Source organism: Chenopodium quinoa, unplaced genomic scaffold, assembly GCF_001683475.1.
Source record: "Chenopodium quinoa cultivar QQ74 unplaced genomic scaffold, ASM168347v1, whole genome shotgun sequence".
Lineage (NCBI taxonomy): Eukaryota > Viridiplantae > Streptophyta > Magnoliopsida > Caryophyllales > Amaranthaceae > Chenopodium > Chenopodium quinoa.
Window position 1 is genome coordinate 2937388 of NW_018742951.1, and position 13328 is coordinate 2950715.

Here is a 13328-nt window from a genome sequence, read left to right on the forward strand (position 1 = left end):
TCTCTTTTTTCATTTGCCTCCATTGCTTTGAAATCTTGGAAACCCAATTGTAACTTAACCTGTCAAGCACAAAGGTCATCCGTTTTGTTTCAAAAAAAAAAAAAAAAAAAAAAAAAAAAAAAAAAAAAACAAAAGCAGCAGGATGATGAATATTGACCAAATAATGACGTGCATGGGGAATAAATTCATCCCTTGTTGCTCCTCGAACGTTCTAGAGAATGAGCTTCATCTTCAAATTAGGAAAAGGCCTCTACAAAGTCACAGAAGGACGATCAGTCGGCTGCGGGTTCGGTGGTAGGTAATACACCTCCCAATCCCTCCAATAATCTTGCATTTTTATCAGCAATATATCCTCCAAGGAGAGAGGAGTCATTTGAGCTACTATTCCCTCGGGCCTTGAAGAAACCTGTATAATCGAACCTGCAATTGCATCTCCACCACCGCATCCTGTGAGATGAAGGTTGCGATATGTTGCTTTTCCATGTTTTGTCCTTGGGTTTCTAATCGCTAGTGAAAACTGGTATTCTTCTTGGAATTGAAAAGGGGTATGTGCGATCCCTTTCCTCCGCCCTGAGAATTAACAAGGCTTCCTGCTTCCTTTTCAGCGCATCTAGGAGTCTCACCGCTTCGGTCAGCTCCGTCGGTGAACCCGGCCTTTTCTTTACAAGTAGAGTCTTGATCATTGGTGATGTGGGAAATAATTGGAGAATTCCAACATTCGATCCCGACCCCTTTTGAAGCTCGTGACAGGGATCTCATGAAGAATCGGTTCTTTCCCTCATGATTGGGAGCTGGATTCCGGCCTTGAGACCTTGCGTCTCTTGTAAGTTATCATTTGGGTATTATTGTGGAGATGAGGGTTGATGAGGGTTTTGCATGGCTTGAATTTGCAAGGTTAGGCTAATGAGTTTAAGAAACAGAACAAGCTTGATTTAAAACTAAGGCAGAGCTTTTATCACCTACAATTGTTGTATGTTTAATCTCATGAAGGCTAGAATCCAAGGGCTGAGATCATTCATCTAATTGCATATCCTCCAAGTGTCGATTTGAAGTCAACAGCTGGTCATTAATGACACTTGTATTCTCAATGCAATTGCCTCCTTGAACATCTATAATTAGGGGTGGGACTTGGGTAAGCCGGTTCGGTTTGACCTTGGTTTGAGTCAGTTTCGATTTGAAGCGGTTTAGGTTGAAACAGTATTATTTAGCTGACGGGTCGGTTCAATTCGGTTTTGATTAGTCACGGGTAGGGGTGGGACTTCGGTTTGGTAGTTCGATTTGACCTCGGTTTGAAACGGTTTTATTTAGCCGGCGGGTTAATTCGGTTCGGTTCTGATTAGTCACGGGTCGGTTCGGTTTCGGTTTATTTTTGTACGGTTTAAATTCGGTTCGGGTCATAAACGATTTGATTTATAAACGATTCGGTCATAATCGGATCGGTTTGAAACGGGTTGGTTCAGGGGGCGAGTTTATCCTGGTCAGTGTCGGTTCGGTTTATAAACGGTTCGGGTCATGTCGGTTCAGTTTATAAACGGTTCGGGTCAAGGGTGGATTTAGCCGGGTCAATGCCAGTTAGATTTATAAACGGTTCGGGTCATGCCGGTTTGGTTTATAAATGGTTCGGGTCATGATCGGATCGGTTTGAAACGGGTCGGTGCAGGGGCGGTTTTACTAGGGTCAATGTCGGTTTGGGTTCATGTCGGTTCGGGTCATGAACGGATTGGTTTGAAACGGGTCGGTTCAGGGACGGGTTTACCCGAGTTAATGCTAGTTCGGTTCATATCAGTTCGGTTTATACTCTGTTTGGTGCTAAAATCGTTTGGGTTAGTTTGGTAATCGCTTAAATTGGATTGAGTTGAAATGGTTCATTTCTTTAGCGGAACGGTTTGATTCGGGTTGAAATCGAGTTCTAAAAGTGGTTTTGGCCAGTTAGGGCATTTTGTTTTATATCAAGTTGGGACTAGTATTCCCATTTCATTAGCGGGTTGGCATAGGTCGGTGAAAAAAATAATGGATCGAATAAAAATTGGGTTTCAAGAGGTTTTTGATCGGTTAGCTGGTTTCGGTTTATATCAAGTTGGGACTTCATCACTTCTTTTTCAGACATCGGATTATATACAATTGCACAAATCTTCATTTATTCAGTTATTCACTTATTCAGTTATTCTATATCATGTTAATATGTTATGTTTCAAGTTTTGTTATACTCTTGTTGCTATTTATTAGATATTATCATATTAGTCTATTACAAATTTATAAGGCATTAATGTATTATTGTTTCATTATCAATTATTATGAAGCTATGCACTTCTTGTTTGATTGTTTTACAGATCGAGTCATAACCATGATTTGATGAGTTGCTACTTTGAATACGATAAATCGATTCACACATCGGATTATATACAATTACACAAATCCTCATTATTTTATTATTCTATAAATATGTTATGTTTCAAGTTTGGTTACATTCTTGTTGTTGTTTATTAGATATTAGTTTATTACAAATTTATAAGGTATTAATGTATTATTATTTCATTATCAAATATTATCAAGCTATCAGCTTCTTGTTTTGATTGTTTTAAAGATCACGTCATGACCATGATTTGATGAGTTGATACTTTGAATACGATAAATCGATAAATGAGGAGAAGTATTCAATTAGATCGATCATCAAGTGTTTTAATTTTTAATAATCAGATACGTTTATCGATTATCTATACATACCAATGATATTATGATACCAATCATACCATACATTATTATTTATTACATATATTGATATACAGATATACTCATATATAGATACTGATATACATTAACTATGTCGATAATGTCATATCGAATCAATTTCAATTTCCAAACATTTGCATTTCTTACAATTTATAAGTTACATAAGGTTAAATGGATTAGTTTGTTACTTTATTTAGATTATTAACTCAACAGCCTGAAAGGCTAAATGGACGAAAGCCACGAAACCATTATATATTTATATTATTTATATAGTACAACTGTACAAGTATACAACGAAATAAGAATCGTTTAAAGCTACATTTTGCAATTAAGATAAACTATAAACCGCATTTACCTTGGAAAATAATAATAATAATAATAATAATAATAATAATAATAATAATAATAATAATAATAATAATAATAATAATAATAATAATAATAATAATAATAATAATAATAACAACAATAATAATAATAATAATAATAATTAATAATAGAATTGTGGGAAATAATATATACATATATATATTTTTTTTTTTGAATGAAATATATACATATATATTTATAATATTTTACTTAGTTTTTTTTTTGGAAAAGAAAAGAAAAAAACAGAAAATTAAAAAAATAAATTAAAAGCAACAGTCATAAAAAAATACAGAACTTCTAGAATCTGTGAATCCTGCTAGCCACACATTAAATATGAAAATTAAAAAAAAAAAACACTGAACGGTTAGATTGAAACCAACGGTTAGATTTCATTAAAAAAGTTAAAATTAACCCTAGAAAATATAACCCTAATCTCATAATCTAAGCATCTCTATTCGGCGCCCCTTTTTTGTCTTCTCTCTCTCCCTCTCAATCTCTCGTACAGTCTCATACTCATACAGTCATACCTCATCTCAATCTCTCATACACTCATACGGTTATTTTTCTTGGTTTCTGTTAAACTTGGGTTAAATTATAAACGGTCTTGCATTGAAAATCCGGTGAAATTATAAACGGTTTTGCATTGAAAATTTAGTAAATTTGTTCATCTATTCGGCAAACAACCATTTCAACCTTCAAACTCTAATCCCGAATATTGTGGGATTTTCCTCGAAAGTTTTTAGGTATTTTCTAATATTTGTGATTTATTTTTCCGAATTTTATCTAATACCAATTCACTTTCTGCATTCACTCATTAATTTTGAGCTTTATTGTGTGTTAGGATGAGGGGATTTGGAGGCAACGCGAGGGTAGGAGATTTGGAGGGAGGGTCTAATTTTTGGTTATTTGCTTATTTTGATGTACGTTGATGAAAGGGAGACCAAGGAAGGGAAGGGAAGGGAAGGTGGGAATCATATTCGGAACATGTTTATATTTCTCGTGTTCCCTCTCCTCTCCTCTCCTTGGTTCTTTTAATCCAAACACATTGTTGATCATGTTCTAACTATACCTAATTAAAAATTCAGTTTAAGAATTTGCAATTTTTGATATACTGGTCTACATCAGGTCATTATGTTTCCAGTCTTTGTTGTCTTTTGGTTGCATTTTGATATACTGGTTTATTTGGTTTGTTGTTGTATGCTTTTTTTTTTGTAATAAATTAAAGGAAACTGGAAGGTATTATGATTTAGGATTAATACCATTTTTCAATCCCAACTTTGGCCAATTTATTTTTATTAATCCCAACTTTGGATTATTCCTCAATAATCCCAACTTTGATATGGCCTATCATTCCTCAAACCCAAAAACTGGGAACCGGCTAAGGAAGTGAATGTTGAGTCAACAAACCTCAATATTGACTTTGATCACATATCCCTCCTAAAATGATGTCCAGTCAACATCTCCTTCCAACTACTCCTTCCTGGCAAAATTAAAATCCCGCCATTAATACTCTGCAACTTTCACTTTCCCCCCAATTACGACCCATTGTACTTCTCTGAAAATCCCAAAAATCGCAGCGGGAAGGCGAAATTGTTGTCTAGGGTTTTCATTTGAGGAAAGAAGCAGCTCAGTTGATGAATGCGAAGTAGGGGACGCAAGAAGGAAGTAGAGGTAACCCTTAATTCGTAACTTTTTGGTCATTTTTTTTTTGTTTAGTCATCAATTTCGACATACAATAATGGTTTATAGTTGTGTGAATTTATGAAACGAAAATGCCATAAAAATCAAAACTTGGAATTAGGGTTTCTTTGATGTGAATTCCGCGGCTGTTTGTGTTTCTGCGTTGGTATAATGGTTGATTTATGTTGCGCTGTCTGTAGTTGTAGTGTACTATTGTTTCAAAATTAAATTTTGATAGTGAAATTATAGGTTGAACATGAATACTAAATTTAACAAGATCAGCTTGAAGTTTTGGTATTCTGGGGCTTTTACTTTAAAGTCTGATGGTGAATTGGTGTATGTGGGAGGGAAGGGTAAAATAAAGTAGGTTGACCCAGATGAGTTATGTTTGTGGGACATTGTACAGATGGGGACTGCGTGTTGTGGTGGGAAACATGTTGAAGCTGTGTTATATTTGATTCCTGGACTAAGTATGAGTAATGGTTTGAGGAGGGTTAATGGTGATGAAGATGTGAGGGAGGTGACAAAATTAGGTGCTAAATACAGAGTTGTGGAGATGTATGTACACCATGGTGCTGAGTCACCAGTGCTGGACCCCACAGACCCACCTGATGTCCAAACACATTTTCAACTATTACCCCAAGAAGAAGAATTGTGTGATTCCTCTAAGTCCCAGGAAAAAAAAGAAGGGGCCCACCTAATGGTAGTTTGACTCTAAGTCCAAAAGAAAAAGCTCCCACCCCTTCACATTTAATGGGTAAAGGTAATCCCACACTGAAAAAAAACAGTTTCCAGCTCACCTAAAGTTAAATTTGTCTCTAAGTCAGCCCAGCTCCCTCCTTCCAGTACTTCTAATCCAGATCTAGGTTTAGGGAACCCTCTTCTTTCACAACATTCATCCCAAACAGAACCTCCTGTATATGAAGATTACAATTGGTATGATGATAGACCTGAGTCTCCAATTCCCTTACATGAGTTAGTAGGAGGTGAAACTGATATTAGTGAGGACACAGACCCTCCATATGACCCTAAGACTGATAAAGGGAAGGGAGTTGCAGTAGCTGGTGAGAGGAGGGTGTTTAGTGATGTGTACACTGATGAGGATAGTGATGAGGACAACTATGATGTAGTGAAACATGGTCCTACAACTAAAGAAGAATTGGACGTAAGGTTGGAGCAGTTAGATCCTGAGGTTGAGAAAGAATATGAAGATGCAATTTTTAATGAGACATTACAGACAGATTCTGATGTGAGTGATGAGGAGTACAACACAGCTAGAGAGAGGGTTAAATCTTGTAGTACACAGTTAATTCAGGTTGCATCCAAAGTTATACATGAAGTTGCTGAGGGGAAACTAGGTGTCCAAGATCCAGTGACATAAGGTGAAAATTTTAGTGACTATGAGGACTCTGATAAGGAGATGCATACACCACCTGAGAGTGAAGATGAGGGAATGATGGTTTGAGGAAGAGAAGATTTGCACTGCTTGTAAGCCCAAATACAGATTTCAATCAATTTAAGTGGAAAGTGGGTTTAAGATTTGCCAAGAGGGAAGATTTTAAAGAGGCAGTTGCCAAATATGCTGTTTTACAGGGTAAAAACTTAACTTTTGCTGTTGGGAACAAGAAGAGACACTAGAGGGTAGGAGTGAAATGCTGTAAAGGGTGTCCTTTCTATGTTTATGCATATAGGCATTCAACAAAGGCAGCCTTGATTGTGAAGAGGGTGAGTGGAGAGCATACCCGCCAGAGGAACATGAAGAAAAACAGGCAGTTGAAAGCTACCTAGGTTGCAAAACAATTCCTTGAAGTATTCAAAAGCAGACCACATTGGCCTGCAAAGGAAATAGTGGAGTGCATTAAAAGAGCTTTCAAGATCATTCTGAATAAGGTGTTTGCTTATAGAGTGAAATATGCTGCCCACACTCTGCTACATGGTTCAATGCATAACCACTACCAAAAAGTGGGAGCTTATCTTGCATCATTGCAGACAAGCAGCCTTGGTAGTACAACTGAGCTAGTTACTTGCCAACAGAAGAAGGGTCCACCTATGTTTCAAAGATTTTTCATGTGCTTTGAGGGGTTATCCAAGGGATGAAAAGATGGTTGTAGGAAGGTGTTGGCTATTGATGCAAGCTTTCTGAAGACCTTTCTAGGTGGTTAATTGCTTTATGCTGTTGGAAGGGATGCCGATGACCAAATGTTGCCAGTGGCATGGGCTGTTGTTGAGGGTGAGAATAATGTGAGTTGGGAATGGTTTTTTTGTGCATCTTGTCTGATGAGCATGGGCTGTTGTACAGAAAGTGTTAGAGTTGGGAGATGGTGAAGGTTTTCGCAGTCTTGTCTGATGAGCACCATGTATGAGCACTCTGACTTTTATTCACTCTAAGCACAAATGTATTTTCAAATAATTTTTGTAGCTTACTACTTATTGCACTTACTTTAATGTTAGGCTATTATCAATGTTGTGTCCTCTGTTCTACCCAAATTAGAACACAAGCATTATGCCAGGCATATATTTGCCAACTGGCACAAGACCTATGAGATGAGCTTAAGTTGCAATTATGGAAGATTTCTAAGTGTTACAACAAGGCAGATTATGATGATGCATTGAATGAGCTCATTGTAATCAATCCTGAAGCAGCTGAGGCATTCAAAGCCTATAATCCTAGCTAATTTTCCAGATCTTTCTTAGGTACTTCAATGAAGACTGATGCAATAACCAACAATATTGCAGAAACTTTCAATGGCTATATAATAAATGCAAGAACAAAGCACCTGTTGTACATGTTAGAAGAAATCAGAACATGCTTGATGCAGAGGCTACTCAAAAAAAGGTAAGGGATGGAGAAATGGTCAGGTGTTCTGTGCCCAAGAATTCAGGAAAAATTGGACAAGGAGAAACACAAGGCTACATATTGTGATGTGCATCCTTCCACAGACCAATTGTTCAATGTCATTCATGGCTTGAACCTGCTTGTTGTTAATTTGGAAGAAAAAACTTGCAGCTGTAGGAAGTGGGAAATGGTTGGTATTTCCTGCTGCCATGTAGTTGCTTGCATCTTCTTTATGAACAAAGAAGCAGAAGACTATGTGGAAAGGTGTTACACAAGGGAAGCATATCTACAGGCTTATGCAGGTATACACTAACTCTTCTCTCTGAAACTAATTACTATTATCTTCTACTACTAGTTTACCTAATGATGCTTCTATGAATTGACTGGGATAGGTTCAATTCCACCCTTTGAAGGTGAGAGGTTTTGGCCAAAGGTGCAATGTCCCCTGGACCCACCACCAATTAAAATTGGTCCAGGGAGGCCAAGGAAAAATATAATTAGGGACCCTTTTGAAAACCCTAAAAAACCTGGCTGTTTGACCAAGTCTGGTGTTAAGATGACCTGTTCCTTGTGCAAATACAAGGGACACAACAAAAGAAGATGTCCTAACAAGGATACAATACCACCCCCTACAAAAAGGCATAGGGGCAGGCCCAGAAATGATGGCCAGCCACCTCATAGCAATGTGCCTGAAAATCCTCAAACTCAGGTCATAATATCTGCATCAGCTCCACACCATTCATTCACTGCCTAGCCTGCACAGCTTGGGAGAGGTGGCAGAGCTATAAGAGGAGGGTTAGGATCAAGAGGAGGTGCTTAGAGTTCTGCTACATCTGCAGCTTCTTCTGGTGGGAGAGGACAAGCTCAGAACTCTAAAGGGAGAGGAAGAGGCCAAGTAGAGAGCTCTGCAGGGAGAGGAAGAGGTGGTAGGTACAGTGGTGGTAGGGTAAGACAGAGAATTCCAAGAGGAGTGGGTGTGTACAGTGCTGAGGATGGGAGTATACAACCCAATGTATGTGTTTAAAAATTGCAAATTGATTTTGTTATCTCTGTTGTTTCATTCAGCTATCCTAACTTAGCCTACTTTTTCATGTGATAGGTGCGTGGCCAATCCAACATGAGAGGAGGACTGACACCTAGGCCAAGCCATGACCAAAGTTTGAATTTCATAATCCCAAGTCAGCAATCAACCCTCCATCAGCCAACTAAGTAAAAAGCTTTTCATTCAAAGATAGTTTAGATAGCAAACTCCTCCTTCTGTGTAGTAGTTCCAGACTAATTACTATTAGCTTAGGTTCAAGTGGATACTGTTTCAATTAAGAATTAGGGTAGAATTTCCTTTTGTGTATGAAACTATTTGCTGCATTACTGTTATTTTGGATTTGTGAACTTATATGTTGGGTTGGTACATAATGTACCTAATTTGCCAATGACTTTGCATGATTATTTGTTTATGCGCAAAAAAAATTACAAACATGTTATTCAGGAAAAACCATACTTCATTTCATTTCATTTCAAAAGGTACACACCATAAATCCTACTTTAAGTACAACACCATTATGGCGAAAAAAACCCAGGAAAATACAAGGGCCATAAGCAAAGTAGTCTCATTCCTTGAACATTTTATGAGCTCAATCCTCATGTCACATAGTTCTTCTTTCAGTTGCTGCACCACCTCCAATTTTTCCCGTTGTCCTTGCATTATCTTCAATTTGTCTTCAAGGAATTTGTTCTGCATCTCCAATTCCGCAATTGTAATGTCCCTTTTAAATATCTCTAATCGCAGATCATCCCCATTAGTACAGTCAACCCACTTCATATAATTGCAATTGGTATCCTGTACCAAAAAATACCCCTTTTAATCAAAACCCTAACTACAATTGGGATTTAATTTTGCCAAAAAAAAATTGGACTAATTAGGACTAATTAAACCTTAAATAACTACATTTTAACCATTACCGGCCATTTTAGGCATCCATAAAATCTGGATCCAATGTTATGCCCCTTCTTCACAATTCACACAACGGCGTCCAAACCACAGCTGCATTTCGTCGTGGTGTACAAACCTCCTCGCGAGTTTGAAGAAGGCCCAGAGGAACCAACTGGTACACTTCTACCTTCAGCCATTGCTTATGGTGAACTATGAGAGAAGAAAGAAGGAGAGGCTTTTGAAAAGGAAAGAAAACAGAGAGGATGAGGGAGTTGTAACGGGAAAATAACAGAGAGGATGAGAAAGAAGGAAGTAATAAAGGAGTTTATTATCCTATTTTTTTTAAAAAATAAAAAATATAAATTAAAGTAACAACTCTTGCCACGTAGGACAATAACCTGGTACAACAGGTTAAGAAACCGGTTGGGTATGAGGAATGATAGACCATATCAAAGTTGGGATTATTGAGGAATAATCCAAAGTTGGGATTAATAAAAATAAATTGGCCAAACTTGGGATTAAAAAATGGTATTAATCCTATGATTTATGAATGTTGAGGGTTGTATACTTGTATCATTGTATCAGTTGTATACTTGTATGTGTATTGACAAGGTTGCATGCTGAGTTGCTTACTATTAGTAGAATTTGTGTCACTTCATTTGGTACTTCTACATGCCGGTTTTTTTTTTGTTTAAGTCATGTCTCATGCGTATAATGAATTTGACTCTGAGAGGCAATCATATTTTGAAACTATAAGCTCCCAAGCTCCCTCTGGCACGATTGATGATGCTCATAATACCAGCATTATCACTACTGCTGGTAATAAACGTCAAAGAACCTCAGGTATATGGAAGCATTACACATTTTTTTTAAGACGGTAGGTAATGGAAAGGTAGAATATGCTCGTTGTAATTTGTGTGGCAAAGAATATAAAGCACCTGGTAGATCAGGTACTTCAACTTGTAGAACTCATATTAATGCATGCTTGCTAAACGTTGGTCTTCAACAAGGTGAAGAATCAGCTTTTGATCAAAAAACTTATTTACACAAGTTTGCTAAAGTTATATTCTGCCATGCATATCCTTTAAATATTGTTGAGCATGAATATCCTAGGGAACTTCATGCATATTTAAATCCTAAGGTGAAACATGTTTGTAGAAAACTTTGTTAAGTATTGTATTGCTGAGTATGATAAATATAAATCCTTGTTGCATGAGTCTTTGCTTAATGTTTCTGGTAGAGTTAGCTTTACAGGTGACATGTGGACTGCATGTACTAACCGAGGCTCTCTCACTTTGACTGCTCATTATGTTGATGACAGTTGGTCTCTTAGGTCTAAAATTTTAAATAATTTAGATATTGTGGCCCTCCCCATATTGGTGTTGAGGTTGTAAAGTTTGTGTTTAAACTGATCAAAGAGTGGAACCTTCAAGGTAAGGCTTTTTCAATGACCGTTGATAATGCTCGTTCTATTAATGTTATGGTTGAATATTTGAAAAAAGAATTAATGCAATGCTCTCCTCTTCCTTGTAATGGTTAATTCTTTCATGTTCGATGTTTAGCTCATGTTTTAAATCTTATTGTTCAAAGAGGTTTAAAAGAAGTTCATGAAAGTGTTGAAAAATTGCGTGAAGTTGTTAAATATATTGATGCTTCTGGTTCTAGATCAACTCAATTTGAGCATGCTTTATCTGAGTTACAGTATGCTTTTAATGGTAAGTTATGTCTCGATGTTGTGACTCGTTGGAACACCACTTATATAATGCTCCGAAAATCCTTAGAAGCTAAGGATGCCTTGATTCTATATACTAGTAGGTTTTTGGGTATTTCTTATAGACTTGATGCTGATGAATGGGATACCATTCAAAAAAATTGTGATTTTCTTCTGCCATTTTATGATATTACTATGTTATTTTCTAGTACTGAATATCCCACTACTAATTTGTATTTTGTTAGTGTTTTAAAAATTGAGTACGCTATTAATCAAGCCCATAAAGACCCTAAACTTGCACCCATAGCAGCAGTTATGCTTGAGAAGTTTGAGGGTTATTGGGAGGATTATTGTTTGATTCCTTAAGTTGTTGTTGCTCTTGATCCTCGTTATAAGGTGTATCGAGTGAGAAAAATGTTGAACTTGTTGTATGATGGTGAGGCATGTGACGAAAAGATTAAGATGACTAAGGAAGGTCTTTGTGACCTTTATAAATTTTATTCTGTTGCATCTAATACAAGCTGCAGAAATCCTGCCCCTTTCATCACAGCTCAATCTGAAAATTCTAATCGCATGTTGAATTCTCAAAATATTTACAGTAATTATGTTATACAATATTAATGGCAGTATATTATTTTTATCTGTAATGTTATAATTGAACTTTTTATATAAAAAAAAAACTGTTTCAGTTGTGTAAGATTGATGATGACGAAGATGGTGATTCAGCTAGATGCCCTCTGGCTGATCTTGAGTCATATTTGAATGGACCTCGTTCGCGAATAATTCAAGGGGAACATTTTGATGTTCTCAAGTATTGGGAATCTCAAGCTTCTGCTTTTCCTATTTTAGCTAATATAGCAAGGGATGTTTTGGCCATTCCTATTACATTGGTGGCCTCCAAATCTTCTTTTAGTTTGGGTGGTCATATTTTGAACAAATATAGGGGTAAGCTTTTGCCAAAGAATGTTGAGGCATTGGTTACCACCCGAAATTGGTGTCGTGGTTATCAAGGAGATGTTGAGGAAGACGTCCTCCTTGTTGGTAAAGAGATTGAAGCAGAAAGTGCTTCATCTACATAACAGGTATTTGTGCAGCGGTGTTGCCTTATTGTGGCTGTTGTTATATATGTCCTTGTTGTTGTTGCCTCATTGTGGTTGTTTTATTTTATCTTGAAAAATCGTTGCCCTTGTCATTTATTTTGAGACTTGCTGGTAGCATTTTTCAAGATTTAGGTTATAACACCCACTGCTCGGTGATGAAATTGTAAACTTAAATCTGAGATCAATTTTTACAACAAAAAATTGTAAACTTAAATCTGGTTACAATTCATGTTGAGCTTCTGCTTATTATGTTGCCTGCTGATCTGTTGCTGCCTGAGATGGTTCCTGCCTCCTGCCAGCTTAAGGTTGCTGCTGTTTCTTCTGCTCTTGGGTGCTGTGTTGCTGCTTCAGTATTGTTGCTGCCTTTTTTGTTTATGATAAGTTTTGTGCTGCTATTTCTTATGCTTGCTGTTTTAATTTATCTTGAATCATCGTTGCCCTTGTCATTTATGTTGAGACTTTAATGTATATGTACTTGCTGGCAGCATTTTTCAAGTTTTAAGTTAAAACAATCATTGCTTACTGATGATACGATAAACGTAAATCTGAGAGCAATTTTTGAAAACAAAAATTAGTTCTGAAGTTGGTTGAACTGATGTTTTGTGAGCTGCTTATCTGCTTTTGGTTGTTGTTCCTACTGAGCTGCTTTTGCTTATATTGTTGCCTACTTTTGCTGAGTTGCTGATCTGTTGTTGCCTGAGTTGGTTCCTGCCTGCTGCTGTTGTTTCTTCTATTCTAAGGTGTTGTGCTGCTGCTTTAAGATTGTTGCTACCTTTTGTTTTTAGGATTGTTTTTTTAGGTTAAATTTTTTTATTAGGATAATTTATGATCATATGTAAAATGTAAATCCTAAACTTATTTATTTTTAATGTAAAATGTAGATGAAATGTATTTTTTGGAATAATTAGAGTTATTTATTTTAAATTTATGTTTATTGTTACCTTTGTTTAATTAAAGTATATACATAATACA

At 36.6% G+C, this 13328-nt stretch overlaps 2 protein-coding genes across 2 annotated transcripts; both read left to right on the forward strand.

Moving 5' to 3' along the window:
• The first annotated feature begins 7622 nt into the window (after positions 1–7622).
• Positions 7623–8369, forward strand: LOC110728619. The gene is made up of 2 exons (XM_021908263.1): positions 7623–7917; positions 8008–8369. The coding sequence occupies exons 1-2, from the start codon at positions 7623–7625 to the stop codon at positions 8367–8369; spliced, it is 657 nt and encodes a 218-aa protein (XP_021763955.1).
• A 1874-nt stretch (positions 8370–10243) lies between these two features.
• LOC110728620 (zinc finger BED domain-containing protein RICESLEEPER 2-like) lies at positions 10244–11622 on the forward strand. Its single transcript, XM_021908265.1, has 3 exons — positions 10244–10388; positions 10704–10865; positions 11108–11622. The coding sequence occupies exons 1-3, from the start codon at positions 10244–10246 to the stop codon at positions 11620–11622; spliced, it is 822 nt and encodes a 273-aa protein (XP_021763957.1).
• The last annotated feature ends 1706 nt before the right edge of the window (positions 11623–13328 follow it).

Coding starts and splice junctions, on each gene's coding strand:
- LOC110728619 (XM_021908263.1), top strand. CDS start 7,623: ATGGAGAAATGGTCAGGTGTTCTGTGCCCAAGAATTCAGGAAAAATTG. Junction 7,918..8,007: donor ATATCTACAGGCTTATGCAG/GTATACACTAAC, acceptor TGACTGGGATAG/GTTCAATTCCACCCTTTGAA.
- LOC110728620 (XM_021908265.1), top strand. CDS start 10,244: ATGTCTCATGCGTATAATGAATTTGACTCTGAGAGGCAATCATATTTT. Junction 10,389..10,703: donor TAAACGTCAAAGAACCTCAG/GTATATGGAAGC, acceptor ACATGTTTGTAG/AAAACTTTGTTAAGTATTGT. Junction 10,866..11,107: donor TGCTCATTATGTTGATGACA/GTTGGTCTCTTA, acceptor TTCGATGTTTAG/CTCATGTTTTAAATCTTATT.